General features: G+C 30.8%; 2 protein-coding genes across 11 annotated transcripts; one reads left to right on the top strand and one right to left on the bottom strand.

Annotated features, from left to right (window-relative positions):
- Positions 1–2263: 2263 nt before the first annotated feature.
- On the top strand, positions 2264–11859 carry LOC148308498 (kinesin-like protein KIF18A). 2 transcript variants are annotated; one of them, XM_088261602.1, is made up of 7 exons: positions 2264–3083; positions 3835–4047; positions 4603–4808; positions 5131–5629; positions 5781–6657; positions 6750–6890; positions 7653–11859. In XM_088261602.1, exons 1-7 carry the CDS (start codon positions 2499–2501, stop codon positions 7742–7744), a joined length of 2613 nt encoding a protein of 870 aa, XP_088117728.1. In that variant the 5' UTR covers positions 2264–2498; the 3' UTR covers positions 7745–11859. The 2 variants fall into 2 exon arrangements, with proteins under 2 accessions (XP_088117728.1, XP_088117727.1); XM_088261601.1 differs by having other exon boundaries at positions 2266–3083; positions 5781–6669; positions 7653–11856.
- Positions 11860–11897: 38 nt separating this feature from the next.
- Positions 11898–20492, bottom strand: Ir40a (Ionotropic receptor 40a). 9 transcript variants are annotated; one of them, XM_088261604.1, is made up of 15 exons: positions 19996–20492; positions 18821–18959; positions 18274–18358; positions 18086–18187; positions 17772–17908; positions 17086–17251; positions 16910–17016; positions 16596–16689; positions 15646–15804; positions 14846–14996; positions 14233–14465; positions 13376–13541; positions 13120–13216; positions 12805–13043; positions 11904–12046 (listed from the first exon to the last, which is right to left on the bottom strand). In XM_088261604.1, the coding sequence occupies exons 2-15, from the start codon at positions 18829–18831 to the stop codon at positions 11913–11915; spliced, it is 1881 nt and encodes a 626-aa protein (XP_088117730.1). In that variant the 5' UTR covers positions 18832–18959; positions 19996–20492; the 3' UTR covers positions 11904–11912. The 9 variants fall into 9 exon arrangements, with proteins under 9 accessions (XP_088117737.1, XP_088117730.1, XP_088117731.1 ...); XM_088261605.1 differs by lacking the exon at positions 19996–20492 and adding an exon at positions 19858–19969 and having other exon boundaries at positions 12800–13043; XM_088261603.1 differs by lacking the exon at positions 19996–20492 and adding an exon at positions 19858–19969.
- Positions 20493–20577: the final 85 nt, after the last annotated feature.

The following is a 20577-nucleotide window of genomic DNA, read 5'->3' as shown; positions in this document are numbered from 1 at the left end:
TTTTCCACGACATCCTTTTATGAAAAATAGGAATCATGTAATAGAAGAGTTGGCTCGAACTTTTACTTGGAGTACGCGACACAAGCCACGGGTCCTTAATTGAGTTAATGTCATAGACATATTGATGAATTTTAACGAATGAATGAATACTTTTGAAATTGTTATCATGTTCTTGTTTAATTTTGTACTTTCGTTTGTAGTAAATAGAAAGTGTTATTGGATTTAGTTTTTTACATGTTTTAATACAAAAATATTAAACGTTTCATTTTCATATGATTTTGTTACGCTAGGCATGCGATCAATATCTTTAAATTTGACCTAACTTCAAAAAATTCTAGTGTTTGTAAGTTAAACCTCTTCATGAAACTGTTAAAAAAGTTTTATGTGCCATTAATTTTTTGTTATTTTCGCCACCAGTCATACCTGCGATATCACTATAAATAGGTACCTTCATCCTTGGATTTCCATGACAAACTCATGTCTCTAGCGAGATAGCGAGTGTTTTTGCCTAGAATTTTCTCTCATGAATTACATGAAATTATATTAACTTCAAACATAAAGAGTAAATGCACTCACGAGTAGGCAAAGTCTATAAAACTTGAAAGCCGTTGGAACTTTAAAAAGTTGAAGCTTGAGTACGGTCACGATAAGCGGTATTGCATAAGCATTTCAGAGTCACTGGAAGTTAGGTAATTAAAAAAAAGGGTTTCCGTCAATGTCGATTTTTTCGTACTTCAGTAATGTTTTCTGATTTTCGGAATTAATAAAAAAGAAAAGGAGATAATTAAAAACTCCATATGAGGTTAATTACAGGTGATCAAAATATATTATATATAACTACATCATTTGGTTTTGCAAATTGTATGGGGATAAATGATAAATACATATATATAAATTTAGGCAGACCAAGAGTACCATTTATTTATCCAGTAAACTGATGATGGTACAGATTTTTTTTCATAAGAATGTAATAACAAGAATTACGGGCAATTGAATTATTTTTTAATGATCTCAAATTGATTGTCCTTACCCGGTCATTATATTTTACATCATATTACATTTATTTTTAATAAGTAACAATTTCGTCATAGAACATTGCATGTCTACAAACCGTAATCACAACCTAATAACAATGTAAAACACGTTGCAATAAACGTATCGCTAAACAAAATATAATAAAATATAGTAAAGCGAATTAATTTAACTAAAATGAGTTATGTTTGTTCCACTAATTAAAATTATAATAAAATAAAAATATTTTTTATTAGTCTCTATTTGTCACAATTGAATGAAAACACTAATTTTTACTTCATTTTGGTATCCTTATAATAAAACGTCTTCTCGAAATAAGAAGCTAAAGATGAGAAACGAGTTTATTGTTTTAAAAAAACATGTCGACAAGGACAAGTACAAGTAAATCTGTAAACTGCTGGCTGAGTGCGGATTATGCTGTATCTACTATGAGGGCAAGCAGCGCGGATGATTGCAACAAATAGTGTCGAGAATAGTTGTACGGACAATGGTCTGGAAATTAAAAGTCAAAGGCTATGGGTACCTATTTGAAAAAGAGAAAAAATGAAGATTTAAGTAAACTATAAATGCCTGGAACTGCAAGAATAGTTGCAAATTATGTCATTGCAAATTATATCCTTGAATCCCAAAACTATGGGTGGAAAAGTGAAAAAGGTAATCAAATAATAGTTAATGCAGGGAGTATAATAAACGGTGTTTTGAATACAATGAATTCGAATAAAATTAGGTCCATGGAAGCCATGGTGGCAATTGCCAAATGGTTCAGCTGAGATTTGGGTGCAAGACGTAATGACGACTTGGCATTAACAAAAAGCAATCGTCTTAGCTGAGTCCATGTGCTGCTTCAAAGAGCGCAGACAGGGAGGCCTTTGCCACGGTGATCTAAAGTAGCGAAGCGCCAGTGTCTAAAGGAGCAAATAGCAAGTCTTTAATAAGAAGATTTTTTTGTTTATAATTTGGAAAATAATAAAGTATTTTCATGAATGTGCTTTTACATGTATGTTAATAATACTTAATATTTTTAAACTAGCATATTACAAAAAAAACTAACTAATTTGTACTATTTGCACGTGGTTTATGATTATGAAAGTGATGATCAGCATTAATTCTACCAACCTACTTATTTTTTATTTTAGTTTTTTGTATTTATTATTTCTATTTGATGTAGCACCGCGTTTAGTTACGCCCCTTACAACTAGCAACATTACATCAATGGGAACGTCAGTGCCGCCAATCACCGCTACATTTTAACGGAAAAATAAAGAATTACAATTCAAAATTCAAAACCAAACAAACTCAACGGATACGTTCAAAAGCGGTTTAATTACGTGTTTTGGTTTGACGTTTTCGTTTTACAGTAAACATTGTTCAGGATTTTATAATTATATTTTACAAACAGTGATTCAATGTGTTTTTGTACATTTTAATACTTATTTTAACGTATTCAACTTGATAATTTGCCCAAAATGATTACCGGGAAACGGGATTTTAAAGCTGCGTATTCTCCTCAACGCAAAAAAGTTAGAAGGAATTCTAAAGTTGGAGCTACAGCAATGAAACCTTCATTATCAGGGTCGACTGATTCTACCCCAGCTAATATCAAAGTAGCTATTAGAGTCAGACCGCTAAATGATAGAGAAAACGATGCCAAATGTAGGTTGGTTGTCAAAACTCTCGACTCGCGAATGCTTATTTTCGATCCTAGGGAGGATGAAAAACCCTTCTTTTTTCATGGAGTTCAACACGCAACGCACAACTATATTAAGAAAGCGAATAAAGAAATGCAGCTAATGTTTGACAACGTTTTTGACATGAACGCCACAAACGAAGACGTGTTTAATGACAGCACTAAAGATTTAATCAACTCCTTAATGGATGGATATAATTGTTCAGTGTTTGTTTATGGGGCAACCGGAGCGGGGAAGACGCATACAATGCTAGGATACCCTACATGCCCCGGAATCACGTATCTCACCATGCAGGAACTCTTCCGGTGCATGGAAGATCATAAGGTGGACAGAGATTTCGAAATATGTGTGTCCTACTTGGAGGTTTGTTCATATTATACAATTACTATCTTCCCATTCCTTTATTTTTAATTAAATTACTCTACAATTGCCGCTATCATCACACTATTTGACACATAGGGAAGCACAAGCGTATACGGTCCTAGTTTTTTTTACAATTTATTCTCAACATAACCAAAAATAAGCTTAAGTTTATTCCTCTGTGCTTGTATCCTACTTCTGCTTATTTCGTATTTCACTCGTATACATAGGACTCCATTCCATTACACACTACCAGTGAAACTTCCATGGACATATTTATATTAGCAGTAAATATTTAGTGCAATATTTGCATTTGTATACCCATTACTCGCTTTCTTTCTTTATCCACTTGTTGATTGTTAACATAGACAACTAGAATCCACTTACATGGTCAGTGGAAGTGTCCCTTAGAGACAAAATAACGAGTTCATGCATTCGTGGAAGCCTGGGCGTAACTGACTTTGATAGGAAGGTAGAGGAAAGACAGTTGAGATGGTATGGTTACCAGACAATAGAAATGGATCTTCCTCAAAAGTTATCTAGAGAAAGAATAAGATTGGAAATTCATGGGTGATGCAGAAAGATAACATGATTGGAAGGCATGGCCTAGGTGACGTTGTCCAGGACAGAAGGACCTATAACCTGAGGACAGCTCTCCTCGACCCCAGCAGTCTACACGGACAATAAACTGAGATATAGTCAGAAAGAAGAAGATTGCGAGCATAGACATTTTAATATACCTAATTTGTTGTAGATTTACAACGAGAATGTACATGACTTACTGATTCCTTCTGGCCCCCTCAACTTGCGCGACGGATCATACGGAGTGATAGTGTCCGGCCTACACAGTCAGAGTATTCACACTGCTCAGGATCTGCTGGACATGCTGGAAAAGGGAAATAGAAATCGCACCCAACATCCGACTGATGCCAATGCCGAAAGTTCCCGAAGCCACGCTGTATTTCAGGTAGCTTTATTCTTCATATAAGTATTCATATTTCTTATATACAGTAAACCCCCCTATAATGCTGAGATATGTACCGCGTCATCGGAGAGGATGTTATAGGGAAATTAATGTTTTTGTATTTCAATTTAAAATGACTCATTACAGACATTTCCGCTAGTTAAAATGTAAAAATAGAATTTGAAACATTAACCCCTTACAAAATTTCCTAAGATAAAGTGGTAACTATGTCAACATTGGAGGGGGGTTTACTGTACCGTATTATACATGCATTAGACAATATTCTGAAATACTCTATTTTATCTATTTTAAATTAATGAGATCAATGCTGTCATAAATTAATATTTTATTGTATGATTATATTCTTACCTTATAATATCTATTCAAATCAATCGCAAAATCTATTAGAATGATAGGTAAAACAATAATAATATCCAAAAGTGAATGAAGTACAAATATTTCCTTAAACGAAATATTTTAACTTAACTGGCTTTTACAACTTTTTCCAGAGAGAGTGACAATTTCTTTAGAGTACTTGTTATGTTCCAAATGCTTCAGGTTTACGTCAAGATGAGGAATAAGACCTCCGGGCAGGTGAAGATTGTGAAACTATCGATGATAGACTTGGCAGGAAGCGAAAGAGCTTCGGCGACAGGATGCAAGGGAGAGAGGTTCAAGGAAGGAGCAAACATCAACAGGAGTCTACTCGCTCTCGGGAACTGTATTAATCAACTCGCCGATGGCTCCAAGTTCATTCCTTACCGGTAAATAATCATATTCATGTGTATTATAAACATATACCACCTTCACAAAATATTATTCACTAATATAGTCAATGAATTATCAAAGAATATCAGTATGATGCCAAACTTCTTTATAAATAAGAACCTTGGAATATAAATTGTTTGCTTTTATGCATTCAGTGTATGGACTAAATCAAACCAAATACATGTATGTATGTATAACACTGTGCTGATAGTCACCGAAACTAAAATTGATTATTTATTGAGAAGGCAACATACCGCTTACAGCTCTATTTTCCTATTCTGTATTATTAATTATATTGAGTATATGTATTAATTCCAGCGATTCAAAACTCACAAGATTACTTAAAGACAGCTTGGGAGGTAATTGTAGAACAGTGATGATTGCAAACATCGCTCCTACTCATCTCTCTTACGAAGATACATACAACACCCTGAAATATGCCACACGCGCCAACAAAATACAACTGAGAATGAAGAAGAATATTGTCTCTTGCGATAGTCATGTTTCACAATATATCAAGAGAGTAGAGGAGCTGACCGTCAAAGTGAAACTGCTAGAGGCTGAATTGGCTCGAGCTCAATCTTCTTCCAGACCGGTTGCTGTCGAGGATGTTCAATCTTCTGTCACTAATAAATTGGCAGATGATTGGCGCTGTCAACTAGAAAGTGGTGTGAAGCCTTACTGGATAGTTCTGGAGAAATTCCTCCATCGTCAAAGCAAACAGCGATGCCTTCTAATACGAGCTATACGGAAGCGACGTGCTGCTGCGATACTTGCCACCATGTGTAGCCACTTTACTGACACTGATCTCTTAGAGGTTTGACTTCAATTAACTTTCTAGTTACTTCATTTTTTGAAAGCACCAATTATATTACTGCGCATGATATTTACTCGTATCTATAATGTAAATTAATGCCAAAACCATTACTCAAATTGTGAATTATTTATTTATTAATTTTTACTTGCAGGCTTGTCGCGATCAAACTTCTATGCTTCAAATAACTGCAGAATCATTAATTCACCAAGCTACTGAACTTAATAAAGATTTACTGGATATGTGGGATAACATGAATAATTTATCAAATAGCTATAAATGCTTAGTTCAAAGAGCTTTAAAAGTAGCTCCTGCATTAGAGAATACAGTAAAATCTCTCGAAAATGAAAAAGACTTAATTATTCTGCGTGCTCAAGATGAGCATGTGAAGAATATAGCAACAACGCAATACGAAGAACTTAATACGCATCACGAATTCATCCAAGATTCCTTGAAGATGCTAAATAGATATTATCTATATCTCAAAGGATATGATAAGGTCACTAAATCGATGGTCTCTGAGTACAATGACCTCATTCGCAAGGGGAAAACGTCCAAATCTATCACATGGAAAGATGAACGAGAAAATGATTTATCGGCCAAATGCGAGGATGCACACATCAACTTTATTTTAAGATTGGATCCCTCTAATAGCCAAACTATCCCCGAATTGCCCAAAATCGATATTTCGTATTACAATGATAAATCCAGGCATTCGCAAGAATTATTCAATAGCAACGTGACATTCCAGACTGAAGGCAAAGCTCAGATACTAAATGAGACACTCGATATAGAATCTGGAGATGACATGAATTCTACTCGTACATTAGAATATGATGCAAAACCATTTGTTGTGTACCCAGACAATGGTACTTCCAATGTTTCACACAAACCTATCAATGTAGCAGATCTTAACTCGACATTTGTGTTGACGCAGAAGCACAAGAAAGGTGAACCACCGGTGAGGAAACAAACAAAACTCGGGGGTGTGCACAAACGAGTCTTGTCAGAAAAGACAAACTTTTTAATAGGTGATAATAAACGTTAGTAAATTGGTATACATCTATTACTTTTCGTGCGCAACATTTCAATAACTTGTACCTAATTTATGCTTATTTTTTAGCTTTGAAGAGTAAGTCAATAAATTCGGCAACCATTAGCAAAATGGTGATTGCTAATAATATATCCAAAGAGAACAAATCAGGATTTGGTTCATCCACTAATCGCTTCCGCTATACTGAGCCTGCCAAAAATAATGTTCAAGGTAATTCCTCATCATTTACCAAAATACAAATTATTTTTTTCCAGCTCCTTCCATTATACATAGTCTGATGTTTTAATCTTTAAAAGAATTCCATGTTAACACAGGACTGATATAACAGTAACAGGCGCTAATTTTGTGTGTGTGTGTGTTAAGTTTAAAAGATATGTCTCAAGTTCGTAATGCATCACTAACCGCGACTGAGATGTAGATATGTTATCTGTTTATGGTGGCTGCCAAAACTACCGTAGCTCAATTTCATCATTTAAATGGACAAAAGTTTTTTTTTCAGAATTATTTAGACAGATGCCAATAGTAGAAATAATAAGTCGTATTACCGAAAAATTTATACCATCTAAATACTTCATCCCGAGAAATAAAGACTCGAATCTTGGGTATTTCATGTACATAATTTTTTTGTATAAATCTCTAAATGTAAATCTTTTAAATTCCCTCGTGAATGCCAAAAAGACTGTACTGTTATTGGTGCCACTGAGCACCTTAATCACTCGCTGACCTATATGAGCGCTGCGGTGATTGAATTAAGTAACTTATATTTGTGATACATAATTTAATATTCCATTAGAGATTCATCCAAAAAATGTTTAGTCTTAATTTTGATTTTGACTTGCATGAGAATAAAAATGCACAATATACAGCTATTGAAGATTGATTGATTTTCAATTACAGGATGTTGACATTACCGGATTAAGTGTGTATGTATGTATTGACAATGTCATTAATTTATTGAACATTATTTCTCAGTTGGCTGCAAATCAGTACGTAAAGAACGGGGAGCTTTAGCAACAAGTGGACCCTACAACAGACCTCATATAACTCAACCACCTTGCCGATGAATACATATCGATCACTCCTTTCAAGATCGTCATAAATCAAAAATCGACAATTTTCAGTTGTGCATGTTTTCGGAATGCCCAGAAAATGTACTGTATCCCAGCAAAAGAGGCATATTTTTAACTTAATATTTACCCGCTACAGGGCAGAAAGTGTTGTTTTTTCATTTTGAGGAAAAGGTATTGTTTTATTATTTTTTTAAATAAACTAAATATTTTTCAAATAGAGAAAAAACCTTCAGGTTTTACCTAAAAATATTTGTTGCATAGTAAAAATTTCGATAAGTGGCTTGATATATATTTTTAATACATTGTATTACATTTTTAAACTTTAAAAACGTTCTCCTGAAAAATCAAGTTTTTTGATTTATGACGTTCTTGAAAGGAGTCAGCGATATTATCAAACTTCTGCAGATCATAATGTTACCGAAAAAATCCAGTTAAAAGAAATTATCTTTTAAATAATCTGTAATTTCGAAAAACTCATTCTATTGATGCTTTATGTATGTAAATTAGGAAAATATTGTACAGTTAATAATTACTAAGTGGTCTAAAAAGTCCAGTGGTATGTGTGTATAGTATAACACTTCCTGGTAAGATATATAAGTTTTTTTAAGTATCGTACATATGTATCTAGCAATATTATTCTAATTTTAGTATTTTTATGGAAAATGCAGTAGTCATCACTATTCTGAAGAGATTTAAGGTTTGAAACATAACTTTTTGGTCATTTTCTTCATTAAAATATTTCTAACTAATAGAATTATTGATTTCCACACTTGAACAACATTACGGCTAAGAAAATGATAATTACATTCATATTGAGAATTTAAAATGACTCACACAGCTGCATCTTAAAGATTTGTAATATTTATGAAACAATTACATTTGAGAATAATACGCACCCCGCAAACATTTTGTCGATTGAGATATTACATTTTTACTTTAAATTTGAAGTGTTCAATAAATTTATTTTAAACTAATAATTAAAAATAATGTTTATTTTATAAGTTTTAAAAATGTCATTTAGGCAAGTACATAAATGGTAGTTTCGAATATGCTGCATATATTGTTACATTCAGAAAAAAAATCTGTTGTAATCTCTCTCTTAGTCATCCTGCTCATTGCCGAGCATCAATTTGGGAACAAAATAGTGATTTCAATAATAGTTTCACTACAGAACACAGCTTGTTATAATTGCGATTATTTTCTCGAAGAAAGTCTTAGAAATAACTATTGAATACATATTTTTACATAATTTCTTTTCTCCTGAAAGCATCCATTTTCATAGATATTTTTATGTACCTAACATTTGTATTTCTTTTTTGTAATATCCTTATATTTATATTGTTTAAACTTTTTTAATGGATTGTTTAGGGGTTGTTATTAACCACATTGTATGTATAGATATTGACTTTTTCTGGCAAAATATCGTTAACAACAGTTAACAAATCTATTAAAATTATTATAGACATTATCTGGAGAAGAAAAAAATATAAATATACTGATCCAAGGACCGCTCCAAAGTGATTTTCTTCTGATAATCCATTTATTTATTTGAGTAGATCTACTGAAACAATGATCTTTCTTAACTAGTTTAAAAATATTTTGCCGAGATGGATCAATTTTGTTTTGTGTTTTTTAGGTGAGTTTTTGCTTTAATATTTTATGAATTTACGCTTTTTTTAACATATTTTATAGGAATTTCTGTATATGTAATTTATAATCTACTAATCCTTTTTTAAAAAATATAATTAGCATATATAAGGATGTTCGCTTAAGGAATTCTACATATCCTTTAAAATAAAAGGTATGAAGGTGCATGACCTGCAACAGATTTCATAAATTAATCCCTTGGAACACCAAGGTCCCAACTCACATTATTTTAAGCTATTCATTAGAACAAAATATAAAAAATCTTGCTATTGGCAGATGAAACCTATTGATTATTTGAAATGACCTAATAAGTGGAACAATTTCTTAACACACTTTGTGCGGGCTTCGCGGCAAACTTACTGTTGCCCATAGCGGGCAAAAACTAGAGGAATATAAAACAAACCTAAATTTTACAAAAAACGCTTTATCTTCCTTAGTATCGATTATTTTTTGATAAAATTTGTCGTGAAATTTGTTTGTAAAAATCAAATTCACACTTAGAATATATTGTTCCACAGTATTGTGTCTTTCTTTTAAAGAACAGTTTTGTTTAAATTAGGAAAGTACTCTTTGATAATCTCGCATTTAGAAGAATTGTAATTTGAGAATTATTATTGCCTACCATTCAAATAAGAATAGAGGGATTATAAGGAAAGAATTATTATTGCTAACATAAATCATTTCACTGACTCATTAACTCTAATTACTAATTACTCAAGCTGACCTGAGCTGTGCCAGAGTATGTGTGTATGAAAAATAAACAATGGCTTATCTTATTTTTTTTATTAATGTGTGCGTAATTTAGAACAGAAGCTTTGACATAAAATACTCATGAAATAATCAAGTTTAAATATCTTACCCACCTTTAAAGTGCAGTGCGGGTAGGACTATCGTCCCCGCACAAAGTGTGTTAACTTATTTTTTCAGTAGTCTAGATTTCCAACTTACAATGATCCTTCGTTCTTATTAATACCTAAATACCATTATTATATCTTCACCATTGTAAAGGAATGGTGAAGATATAATAGTGTTTAAATATTTAAAACTTTGGCTCATTATCTCAACTCTTTTAGTGCAAATTGAGACTTGCTATTCCGAGGTGTCGAAATAATGTAAATATATATATGTGTATAAATTTTATTACTCAGGACTCCTTTTAAAACAATTGTAAATACATATTACCAAATCTTAAATGATTAGAATTATTTTTAGTGTACAGGATATTATCATAATATTGGAAAATTGTGCATATAATTTTAATTCTTTATTATCATAATATGTATTTAAATAAATTTGAGATTCACATAAAAAGTTATTTGGTAAAAAAAGAGCAGATATTAATAATATTATTGTTTCATAGTCGTATGTATGTACTAGTTTCTAGCTGTATTTTTACATAACTCTATTTTTATAATAAAATTTGTTTGAAAATACAGATTTTTTTACTAAACAATGCCTACATGATCCAGTCTACAACATGTGAAAAATAATTAAATATTACATATTTGGTTGCAATGCTAGTATTATCCTAATTATGTTAAATGTATAATTTTTAATAGTTTACGTAATAATCATCGCAACTTTCAGGTTTTACCATAAACAATTTATTTAAGAAATAGTATCTAATCTAAACAAACCATGATGCCGTAGGTGTTTCCATCAAAGTCGACTCAAATAAAGCTCATACAAAAACAGATACATATAATGCTTGTATACAGAGTGTGAAACTTATGAGTTGCCGCCCCTCAGACCTATATGGTATGCAATTCAATTATTACTGTGTTACTGATGGAAACGCGTATACCTGCCAAATAGACCACAACAACTTCAAATTCACTCACATACATTAATACACTTTCTACAATGAATAAGTAATATTCGAGATCAACTTTTCTGGGAAAAACTTGATGAACTTTTTTTTACAATATTATACATATACCATATATCGCTCACTCCTTTCAAGAACATCATAAATCAAAAATCGTCAATTTTTAGTTGTGCATGTTTTGGGAATGCCCAGAAAGTGTACTATATCCCAGCCATAGAGGCATATTTTTAACTTAATATTTACCCGCTAAAGGGCAGAAAGTGTTGTTTTTGCATTTAGAAGATAAGGTATTCTTTAATTATTTTTTTAAAATATACTAGATATTTTTCAAGTGGATAAAAAACCTTCAGGTTTTACCTAAAAAGGTCTGTTGCACAGTAAAAAGATAAATAAGTGGCTTGATATTTATTTTAAATATATTGTATTATATTTTTAAACTTTAAAAACGTTCTCCTGAAAAATCAAGTTTTTTTTAAATTATGACGTTCTTGAAAGGAGTGAGCGATATGTACATGTACCTACATTTTGAAATACTTATTATTCCTAAAAAATAACTATATGTAACCTAGTAAACTGTTTTGGTTTTTTATTAAGCCTTCACTCGTTTACTAGTGATTTTACTAGGTTTTAGGCATGTTGATTAATAAATCTTTTGTCAAAAATAAATTGTTGGACATATGTTTTCTGCTACTCAATGTACTCAAATTCAGGTTGTAAAACTTCAGATTTCCTTTCAAAGTATGAACAAATCCAAGACATTTGTTGTTGAAAACTCTTCTTTATCCTTGTATCCATTTTAAGTTCATAAATAAGGGTAAGTCCTGAAATAAATTAATTTTTCAGATGTTATTGTGTATACACAATAAAAAGTTTTTTTTTAAAAAAACCTGATTCCTAAAATATCATCATTAACAACTGTGTATGAATGTTTGTATAAATTCTTTATATTCTCGACTGACGGTTATATGTTTTTGTGAATGATAAATACAGCAAACTCCACAAATCTCAAAAGATTAGGAATTATTTGAAAAATTAAAAAATATATTTTTATCAGTCCAAAAATAAATTATAACAAATTGAACTCAGGACGAGTAAGTTCTTGCGAGCATAACTATATCTATGTCTTTTCACATTTATATATTTAACTTTTCTTTTCACAATATAATTTATTATTAACCAAAAATATACTAATATTGTGAATAGGAATACAATTTCAAAGAAACATAATTAAACTGATTCAATTTTAATCTTCAACCATTCTGGTTTTGCCACAATAAATAAATATTTTATGAAATCTTAAATTGTGAAGTAATTATTACATACTGATACTTGTAGGAAATTTTCAAGAAACTATGCAAGGAAGTCCTGGCCCAGGTACTTTGGAAATTATTTATAGAACTTATGATGTGTTACAGTCCCCAAAAGCTATCATCAAAGTATCTCTTTTGTTAAATTTATCTACACTTGACTTATCTGCATAGATTTTGAGGTCAAATAAAAAAAAAACCTAATAACTTTACTGCTTTTAATTAAGGTAATGATAACCGGGTAAAACACCATAAACTATTTTATACTTTGCCTGATATAATGTATCCAAATGAAAGTATATAAAAGGCTCCCTGCAACATTCTCATACTAATGGGCTCAAGTGTTTGGGTTGAAGAGTTACTTCCGCCACCAAAATTTGTTTTTGAGCCGCTTTCTTCCCCTAAATAAGGACCCTTGTCATCGTTTGTTGGTACAATCTCAAGCCCTAATTTCTCATATTCTTCGTTGGTCATCTTTGTGAGAATTCCTCCCTCGAAAAGCTGTAACAATCTGCACCAAATTTATGCGCAAAACCAAAACAGCTAATAACCATAATTATCATATTAGAATTTTGTAATGAACTCACACTTTATTGATGTTTTCTACATAGGGACATCCAACTTGAAGTGCGATTGCGGAATATCGAGTATATAATTTTTCACTCAGTTGAAAATTTGATGGACCTGAAACATGAAGTAATTGAAAACTTCTACCATCCTTTTGAATTCTAACCATTACAGAAAATTAGTGAATTTGATATTAAATAAATTATCTACGAACTCGGAAATTATTATATAAAACATGCATGTATATTTGTTCAAAGTACAAATCAGAAACATCACCAAATCTCCTTGTATTAAAGTATAGTGTCTCTCTCCCAGCAAGAAAAGCTGTATGAATTCTATTATGATAGAGAACTCGACGAACTCCCTGTTCAACAGAAGGAACAGTTTGATACTGCTGCCGCTGCATCATTTTCCATAGCCTTCCATATACTCCTGTCCCATTCTAAAAATACATTATAATTGACTATTTATTAAACTGTTTTAGAGCCATATTTTTTTCAAAGATTATTTCAAGATGTTTTTTTAAATGCTTGTCAGAAAAAAGTGCCTTTTCTTTAAAAAAAATCATAGATATACAAAATTATTTTTATATTCTCCCCGCATGGTTTTATACTATGATAATAAAACACAGAAATTCACCGGCACTTGTCAAACATAAACTGAAATATAGAATGCGATGCACCGCTGGCATTTTTCAACAGAACTATTGAAAGCAAGATTACGCTCTTCAGCGCTAAATCATTAAAGTTTATGAATCTCCTTTTTTGCTTTTATTGTGTTTTCCTTCCTAAATCTCAAGCCTGTAAATTGTTATATTTGTTTTCAATACCATCATATACAGTAAATCCTACATTGTCCAGACTACAAGTAGTTGCAAATCAACATTGTCTAAACAATAAAAAATCTGTATCATAAAAATTCTGTAATTGAATTTCATTTAAAACTGTCTTTTTTGAAGCTGCCAATTTACCATAATTTTTTAAACAAAGTAGTCTTAATTTTAAATCTGAGCACTGAAAGCTTCAGAATATGTATTTTTTATATGATATGTAATCCAGATAATGGAGGTTCTACTGAATTTTGCTTGTTTAAAATAAAATTTTAGTTACATTACTTTCATAAAGAAAACCTACTTGAAGTTTCGCCAAAGAAGAGCTATGCCTCTCCACAAAAAGTTGATATTTGTTGTCTAATATCATAGCATTTTCCAATGCAGAAAGAGTGGAGAGGGGTGGCTCTAAAGTTGGTCGAGCTAGCAGAGAAGTGAGTGTAGCAGAATACATATCGCTTAAAACATAAGTAGCTGCTAGGGACAAAAGCAGCGCCACAGCACGTGCATGGCTGTTCTGTGATGGAAATCGCCCACCTTTACAAATTAAAAAAATATATCAATATTCTGAAAAACTACAAAGGAACCAGGGCTGGAATTAGAGAGAAAATTTATCATTGACTACATAGTATATCTATCTAACTTGATTTTGCTTCTGAACTTTATTATAACGACTTTGATATTAAACGGTTATCAATCAGTTTTAGCAGAAAATTATGACCAAAAAGACAATTATTGATTATTTGTTTTTCATTGCATAGAAGAAAAGTTAAAAATAAACTAATGATAATATAAACTCTACTTAGTTAACATTCTATCTTTTCATTGTAATTCCATGCTAATTCATTAATTTAATTACTAGCCGAAAAAAAAATCAGAGTCATTATTAGATAGAAAAAATGAGCAAGCATAATTACATTGCTTTAGAAAAATTGACATGGTAAACCATACACATTTGGATAGCGATGGGATGGGGCCATTGTTTTGATCCCAAAGGGAGGGACTTGCAGCTGCCAGCCACAGAGCTGGACCACTGCCCACTATTGTCCCCAGAATTACTGGCCACACCTGTAAATCATAATAAATAAATTCAAATTTCAAACATGGCCGTCCCCTTACCATACGTCTATCAAAATTAAAATGATGATGACTCAATAGCAGTCACGGAACAAGGAGTAGGTAGGCAGGGAAGACACCTGATACAGAGTAAGTGCATACCAGTTAAATAAGAAAAAAATGAAAATCGATAACAATTTACTGTGTATTAAAAATTACCACTGCAGAAAAAAATATTACCTACATTTTTATTAGTCTAAACTAAATTACAAAAAAAATATTGTGATACTTTTCATAGAAATGAGTCAACACAGTACGTAGTGCTACATTCTGTATTAAGGTACCCTAGACAATGTTTGTAGTTGTAAGATAGAAAAATCTTTTGATGACCTTTTTTTGGTTGTCGGTAGGATTTGTAATTAAAATTCCACACCCCGCAAAGGACCATTAAAATAAAGTAACCTGAAATATCTGGAACGAACAGTAAAGTTTCATTATTTTTTAATTTATTTTCAATTGCGAAAACGTTTGTCGTGAGTATTCCCCATAACATACCAAGCGACAATACAATGGTTGCATGTAAAAAGCATATATATAAAGTGTAAGAGTTTTATTATTCAAAGAGAATGGACCTGAAACTTTATCATTAAATATGTTTTACCTGCCAACGGAATGGGCGTAGTAATGCCAATGCTTCACTTAATCGACGTCGAGAATGCGTCACAAATGCCCCGCTGTCAGCTAATGTTAGGAAAGAGAATTCAACTCCTCGTTGTCGCTCCCAGGACATGGTGACATCTCCCAAAAATAAATCTGCTTCCTATAATATATTTATTTTATTTTTTAAAAAAATACAGTGGGCAAAACATAATTTAATAGTATTATTAATAATGAATACTAATTATTTATAATACTAATATTCATCATTTCTATTTTCACACTCGCTTACAATGCGATATCAGTCCAATTGCTAAGTAAGTTTTAAAACATATAAAATGATAATATCAATTAAATGATCTTATATCTATCCCAACAAAGACAAAATTCTATGTATTTATATATCTCATGTTATTTAATGAACCAAATATGAGAGCTCCTATCGTCACCAGTTCACATCTTTAATAAGTAATAAAGCTGAAACATTTTTTTATGTAAGTGAAATTCTTTCCAAATAAGCATAACACAAAACATGATATGAAGTTATAAAATCGTTACAATGGATAATTAATCATGAAGGGAATGGTAGATACAAGGTAAGTTTATATTTAGTGGAGCGATTAAAAAAAAGTTAGCCTTTTTCCATAAAATGTTTCTTACTTGCCCGCTTATGAATTGAAAGGTTCGGATCGTCACAAACATCCTGATTAACACTCTTCATGTTTTCTATAATTCTTGATGATCTTGCTCAACCAGATTTTGGTTTTCAAATTTTGACGTGAACAGCCCAATGCCATGGAGACTTGAATGTCAGCAAATGGCACCACTTGAACCATAGCAGGGTGAATATTATCCCCAATGTATACCAATGAAAAAAAATCACTAATAACTCCTTGACTTGCTACCTCCTCAATTATAATTTTCTATTCATTCATATATCATGAAATGGCTTACCCTGCGATAAATCATTCCCAAAACACCCTTAAAAGATCCATTGGCTGACACACCTGATCCTTGGCTGTGTTGGGGTGGATCAAAATACTGTATTCTGAAATATTATTCGTTATTAAAAATATAACATCATTATGCTTAAGACTTAACTTTGCTTAATAATTATTAACTATAATTACTTATTAAAATTAGTCATGATATATTATTCCATTTAATTCCATTTATCATGTGTACTTCAAGTTTCGAAATGGAAAATTTTTACCAACTGATAATTGTATTTTATATTAATGATGAAATGCAACATGAACTAAACTTACTTAAAATTAAGTTTTGTTGCCAAAAGCATCAACAGCTGATGATCTCTACCACCAGTAACTGCTAGCGATGAATTATTTAATCGTTTGACAAAATACCACGGGGGAGCCTGTAAATTTACATCTTACTGATTAGTTATTCTAAGGTGTTAAATATAAATATATTAAATTCAAATTACGTGAAGTACTGGAACTTTGAAAAACCGTCCCCCGAGGTCTGAATATACCTCCAGTGGTGGAGGCAAGGCTGGAGTTTTATAAAGCTGGCCCCTTTCCCACCAGTTTACTATAGAAAGTGTTTGTGCTCCCTCTTCAACTCGCACTTGATTGTAATATAGACGATATCTTTAAATTTTAAATACACATAAACACTACTTAAATAATTCATAGTATTTAGATTAATATTAATATGCACTCAACACTACAAAAAGGTATTTAAAATAGAAATAATGTTGTAATACACTAATAAAAATATTATGTTGTAACAGCTTGTTAACTCAAATAAGTTATTTTTCATATATAAGCTATGGCATATGTGGATGCAGGGCGAAATTTCATAGTGATTTGTAAATGTAAACAGTAAATGGATCAGATTTTTTTTAATAAATCAACTACAAAGTAAGTATTCAATTATGTTATTTCATTTAAAATATTTTTTGTATTTAAAAAAAAAACAACATACTAGCTTGTTTTTTTTATTTCCAAATATAAAAATATATATTTGAAAAATCATTTGTGAGTAAAAATCTGAAATATTTTTCAAATTATAGTTTGTTGAGTTAAAGCTTTTGCTATTATGTATTACATTCAAGTGTTGTGGTATTATTTATATTACAATATAACAAATTAATTATATAATTCTTACACCCCCGTCCTTGGATTTGTAATTACTGCGACTCTCATAGCCTCGTGTACACTGACCATAAATCTACTACTAGGTTTTCTATCACCCCAATAAAAAATGTACAACTGGAATCGATGAATTAAATTCTTCTCACGGATCTAAAAAAGGACCAGATGATGAGTTTTTTTTATTTACTATGTATTTTTAGGCTAAGCTAATAATAATATGATAAACCCAAGCGGTCCATTATCCCTATTGTACTCGTTTATATTTAAAAAAATACATTTACTGAATGCTTTTTCTGTGTACAAATCATTTAACCATATTATACCAACCTCATCTAAAAGTTCCTCACATTGAACTGGACTACAAAAAAATAAACTCGTTGTTAATAAATAATCTTCCATGGATTTAGAAATATACCTGAAATATTGTTCCTAAAACCAATAAAAGTTTATTACAATAAATGTATTATGACAAAATCCTCTTGTATTTCCGTGAACAATGAAATTACCTGTCTTACCTTATTTTTCTTATTATTTTGATAGAATATTGTTGAAATTTGTTTCATTTGTAACAATTTTATAAGATGTCTCAAATTCAAATTGCTGAAATATATATTTTTTTTAAATATGTATTTTTTCATTTTTATATGCGATTTTACAACAAAAACAAAAAAGTAATAATGTCTCTTTGACATTGAAAGTGAGAACTGCGTGCCCACCATGAAATGACAACAAAATTAAAATAATTTGATGTTTTTTTAATAAACTTATTGTATAATTTGTATTTGAAGCATTAACTTTGTGATTTTCCATTTTATATTTAAAATGTAACTTTGTTTTAAAATCACTAAAAATATTTTATTATAACTTATATTTAAGCTTTATATAAGCTAACAGCTTCTGTATCTAGAATGATTAATACAAAAAAAATAAGATTAATCAGTCTTGATAAAGAAGCGGTTAGCTTCGAAACCGGTAAACATTATAATTAAGTTATGGTAAAATATTTATAGTGATTTTAAAACGAAGTAACATTTTAATTTTAAACTTATTGTATTTATTCACCTGTTATTCATTCCAAAATCCGTAAAAATAATTATTGAATTGCAATTGTCGAGTCCCGCTGCAAAATCAGTGATTGCTGTTGAGATATTTCCCTCGTTCTCTTTATTAGTTTCGTTTAGACTATCCAACAATACATGACCTTAAATATGTACATTTAAAAATATTAATCAAGTATTGTAATTAAAAACAAAAGTTTTAAAATGAGATCAAGAGAGGTCCAGAGTGTGCGTTTATGATCTAAGATCTTCAATCATGTTACTCCATCAGTGATAAATTATTTTAAGGAACTGAAATAATTAAGAGTTTTGTATAAACATTAACCTGTGGACTCCATCGGTAACAAAAAAAATATCAATATTAAAGAATACATTGATGATAACAATTTATCAAAATGCGTTATATTTATGATGTAGCCATTTATGCAGTACTACTAGTCTGAGAAGTTCTGTAGCACTATTAGAGCTTTTCGTATTTGGATCAAATACCTTCATTCAATCAATAATTTAATACAGTATGTATGCATTCTCCAGTTCATGAAGAATACCATATATATGTGAGGATATTTATAATTCATATATAAATTCAATCAAAAGTATTCCATAAATTTAAATTTTATATAAACAAAATCTTTTCAGTTTTCATTATGTTTATGTATAATAATAATTGGATGGAAAATTTGGCTTCATTGTTTATATCTTCAACATTCAATTACGGCAAATATTATAAAATACTATTTTAATGACAAACAATTTTTGTCACTGCTGTGAAGAATGCTAAATGTGAAATGATGAAAGAAAGAAATTTCAGAAAGACTGAAAAAGAAATAACGAAATCAGAATACTAAATATGTACTTAAACATGCACAAAACAGGAGTCGGAGCATTCAAGTGGTATAAATAATGAGTTTCGTAAATAAAGAAGATACAAAGAATGAATGCAAAAACAAAGTGATGTGGCATATTATCCTCTCTGTGTACCCTTGCGGAAAGCAGCATAGTTTTTATTCAGATAGATTTACAGTAATATACAGTACTTACTTCATCACTTATATTTATGAACAGGTTGGACATTATTAATTCATGGTCTCTCATATACATAAGTCTCTGATTGATTGATGTTGCATGCAAGATATTATATTTATAGAGTTACTTGAAAATGTATAATAATGTACTAACTGTGTCACAATTGATTTTCGTTCATTATTGTTTGTAATATCAATAACACGCTGTAAATAGTAGGAACATATATAATAGAGGAAACCATAAATATTTTTGAAGTCAGTAAAATTTCTTATGCGGTGATTCGAAAATCGATAATGAGACGAGAATTGAAAGTGAAATTTGAAGGACGCGTCCCGTTTATTAGGCATATTTTGTTATATGAGAGAGAAGAAAGATTTGACGCAGAGAGAAGCCATACATTTTGACCACTCGGGAGTGGAGTAAAAGAGATTGACGTGTATACACGATACAAAGCGATTTTTTATAATTATATTTTTATTTACATCTAAAACACGTATTTTTCTTAGAATTTTTACCTGCCAATGGTTTTGCGTATAATAATATATACCATTTAGGTATGGAAAGTTTAAAAATATCAAAAGCCGTTTTATTAGCAGGCAAACCAAGTTTTTCAACAATTGTACCTAAAAAAAAAATTGAAACCTCCACTCTTTTGCAAGTGATTTTGAATACATGGTTATTTGAAAGATTTGATTAGAAAACTAAATAAATTTGATAGACAGAGCACTCCCAAAT

The sequence above is a fragment of the Brachycentrus maculatus genome, unplaced genomic scaffold, assembly GCF_059751285.1.
Source record: "Brachycentrus maculatus isolate JH-2025_06_01 unplaced genomic scaffold, ASM5975128v1 h1tg000160l, whole genome shotgun sequence".
Classification (NCBI taxonomy): Eukaryota; Metazoa; Arthropoda; class Insecta; order Trichoptera; family Brachycentridae; genus Brachycentrus; species Brachycentrus maculatus.
The sequence above is the reverse complement of the archived record's forward strand: the minus strand, read 5'-3'. Positions and strand labels throughout refer to the sequence as shown.

Excerpts from the sequence above, each read along its gene's own strand:
- Ir40a (XM_088261604.1), bottom strand. Across the intron at positions 18,188-18,273 it reads AAAATAATAAGAAAAATAAG|GAACAATATTTCAGGTATAT; the intron begins GTAAGACAGGTA and ends TATTGGTTTTAG. Across the intron at positions 13,217-13,375 it reads CTTTAATACAAGGAGATTTG|GTCCATCAAATTTTCAACTG; the intron begins GTGATGTTTCTG and ends TTCATGTTTCAG.
- LOC148308498 (XM_088261601.1), top strand. The coding sequence starts at position 2,499 with ATGATTACCGGGAAACGGGATTTTAAAGCTGCGTATTCTCCTCAACGC. Across the intron at positions 3,084-3,834 it reads TATGTGTGTCCTACTTGGAG|ATTTACAACGAGAATGTACA; the intron begins GTTTGTTCATAT and ends AATTTGTTGTAG. Across the intron at positions 6,891-7,652 it reads TGCCAAAAATAATGTTCAAG|TTGGCTGCAAATCAGTACGT; the intron begins GTAATTCCTCAT and ends ATTATTTCTCAG.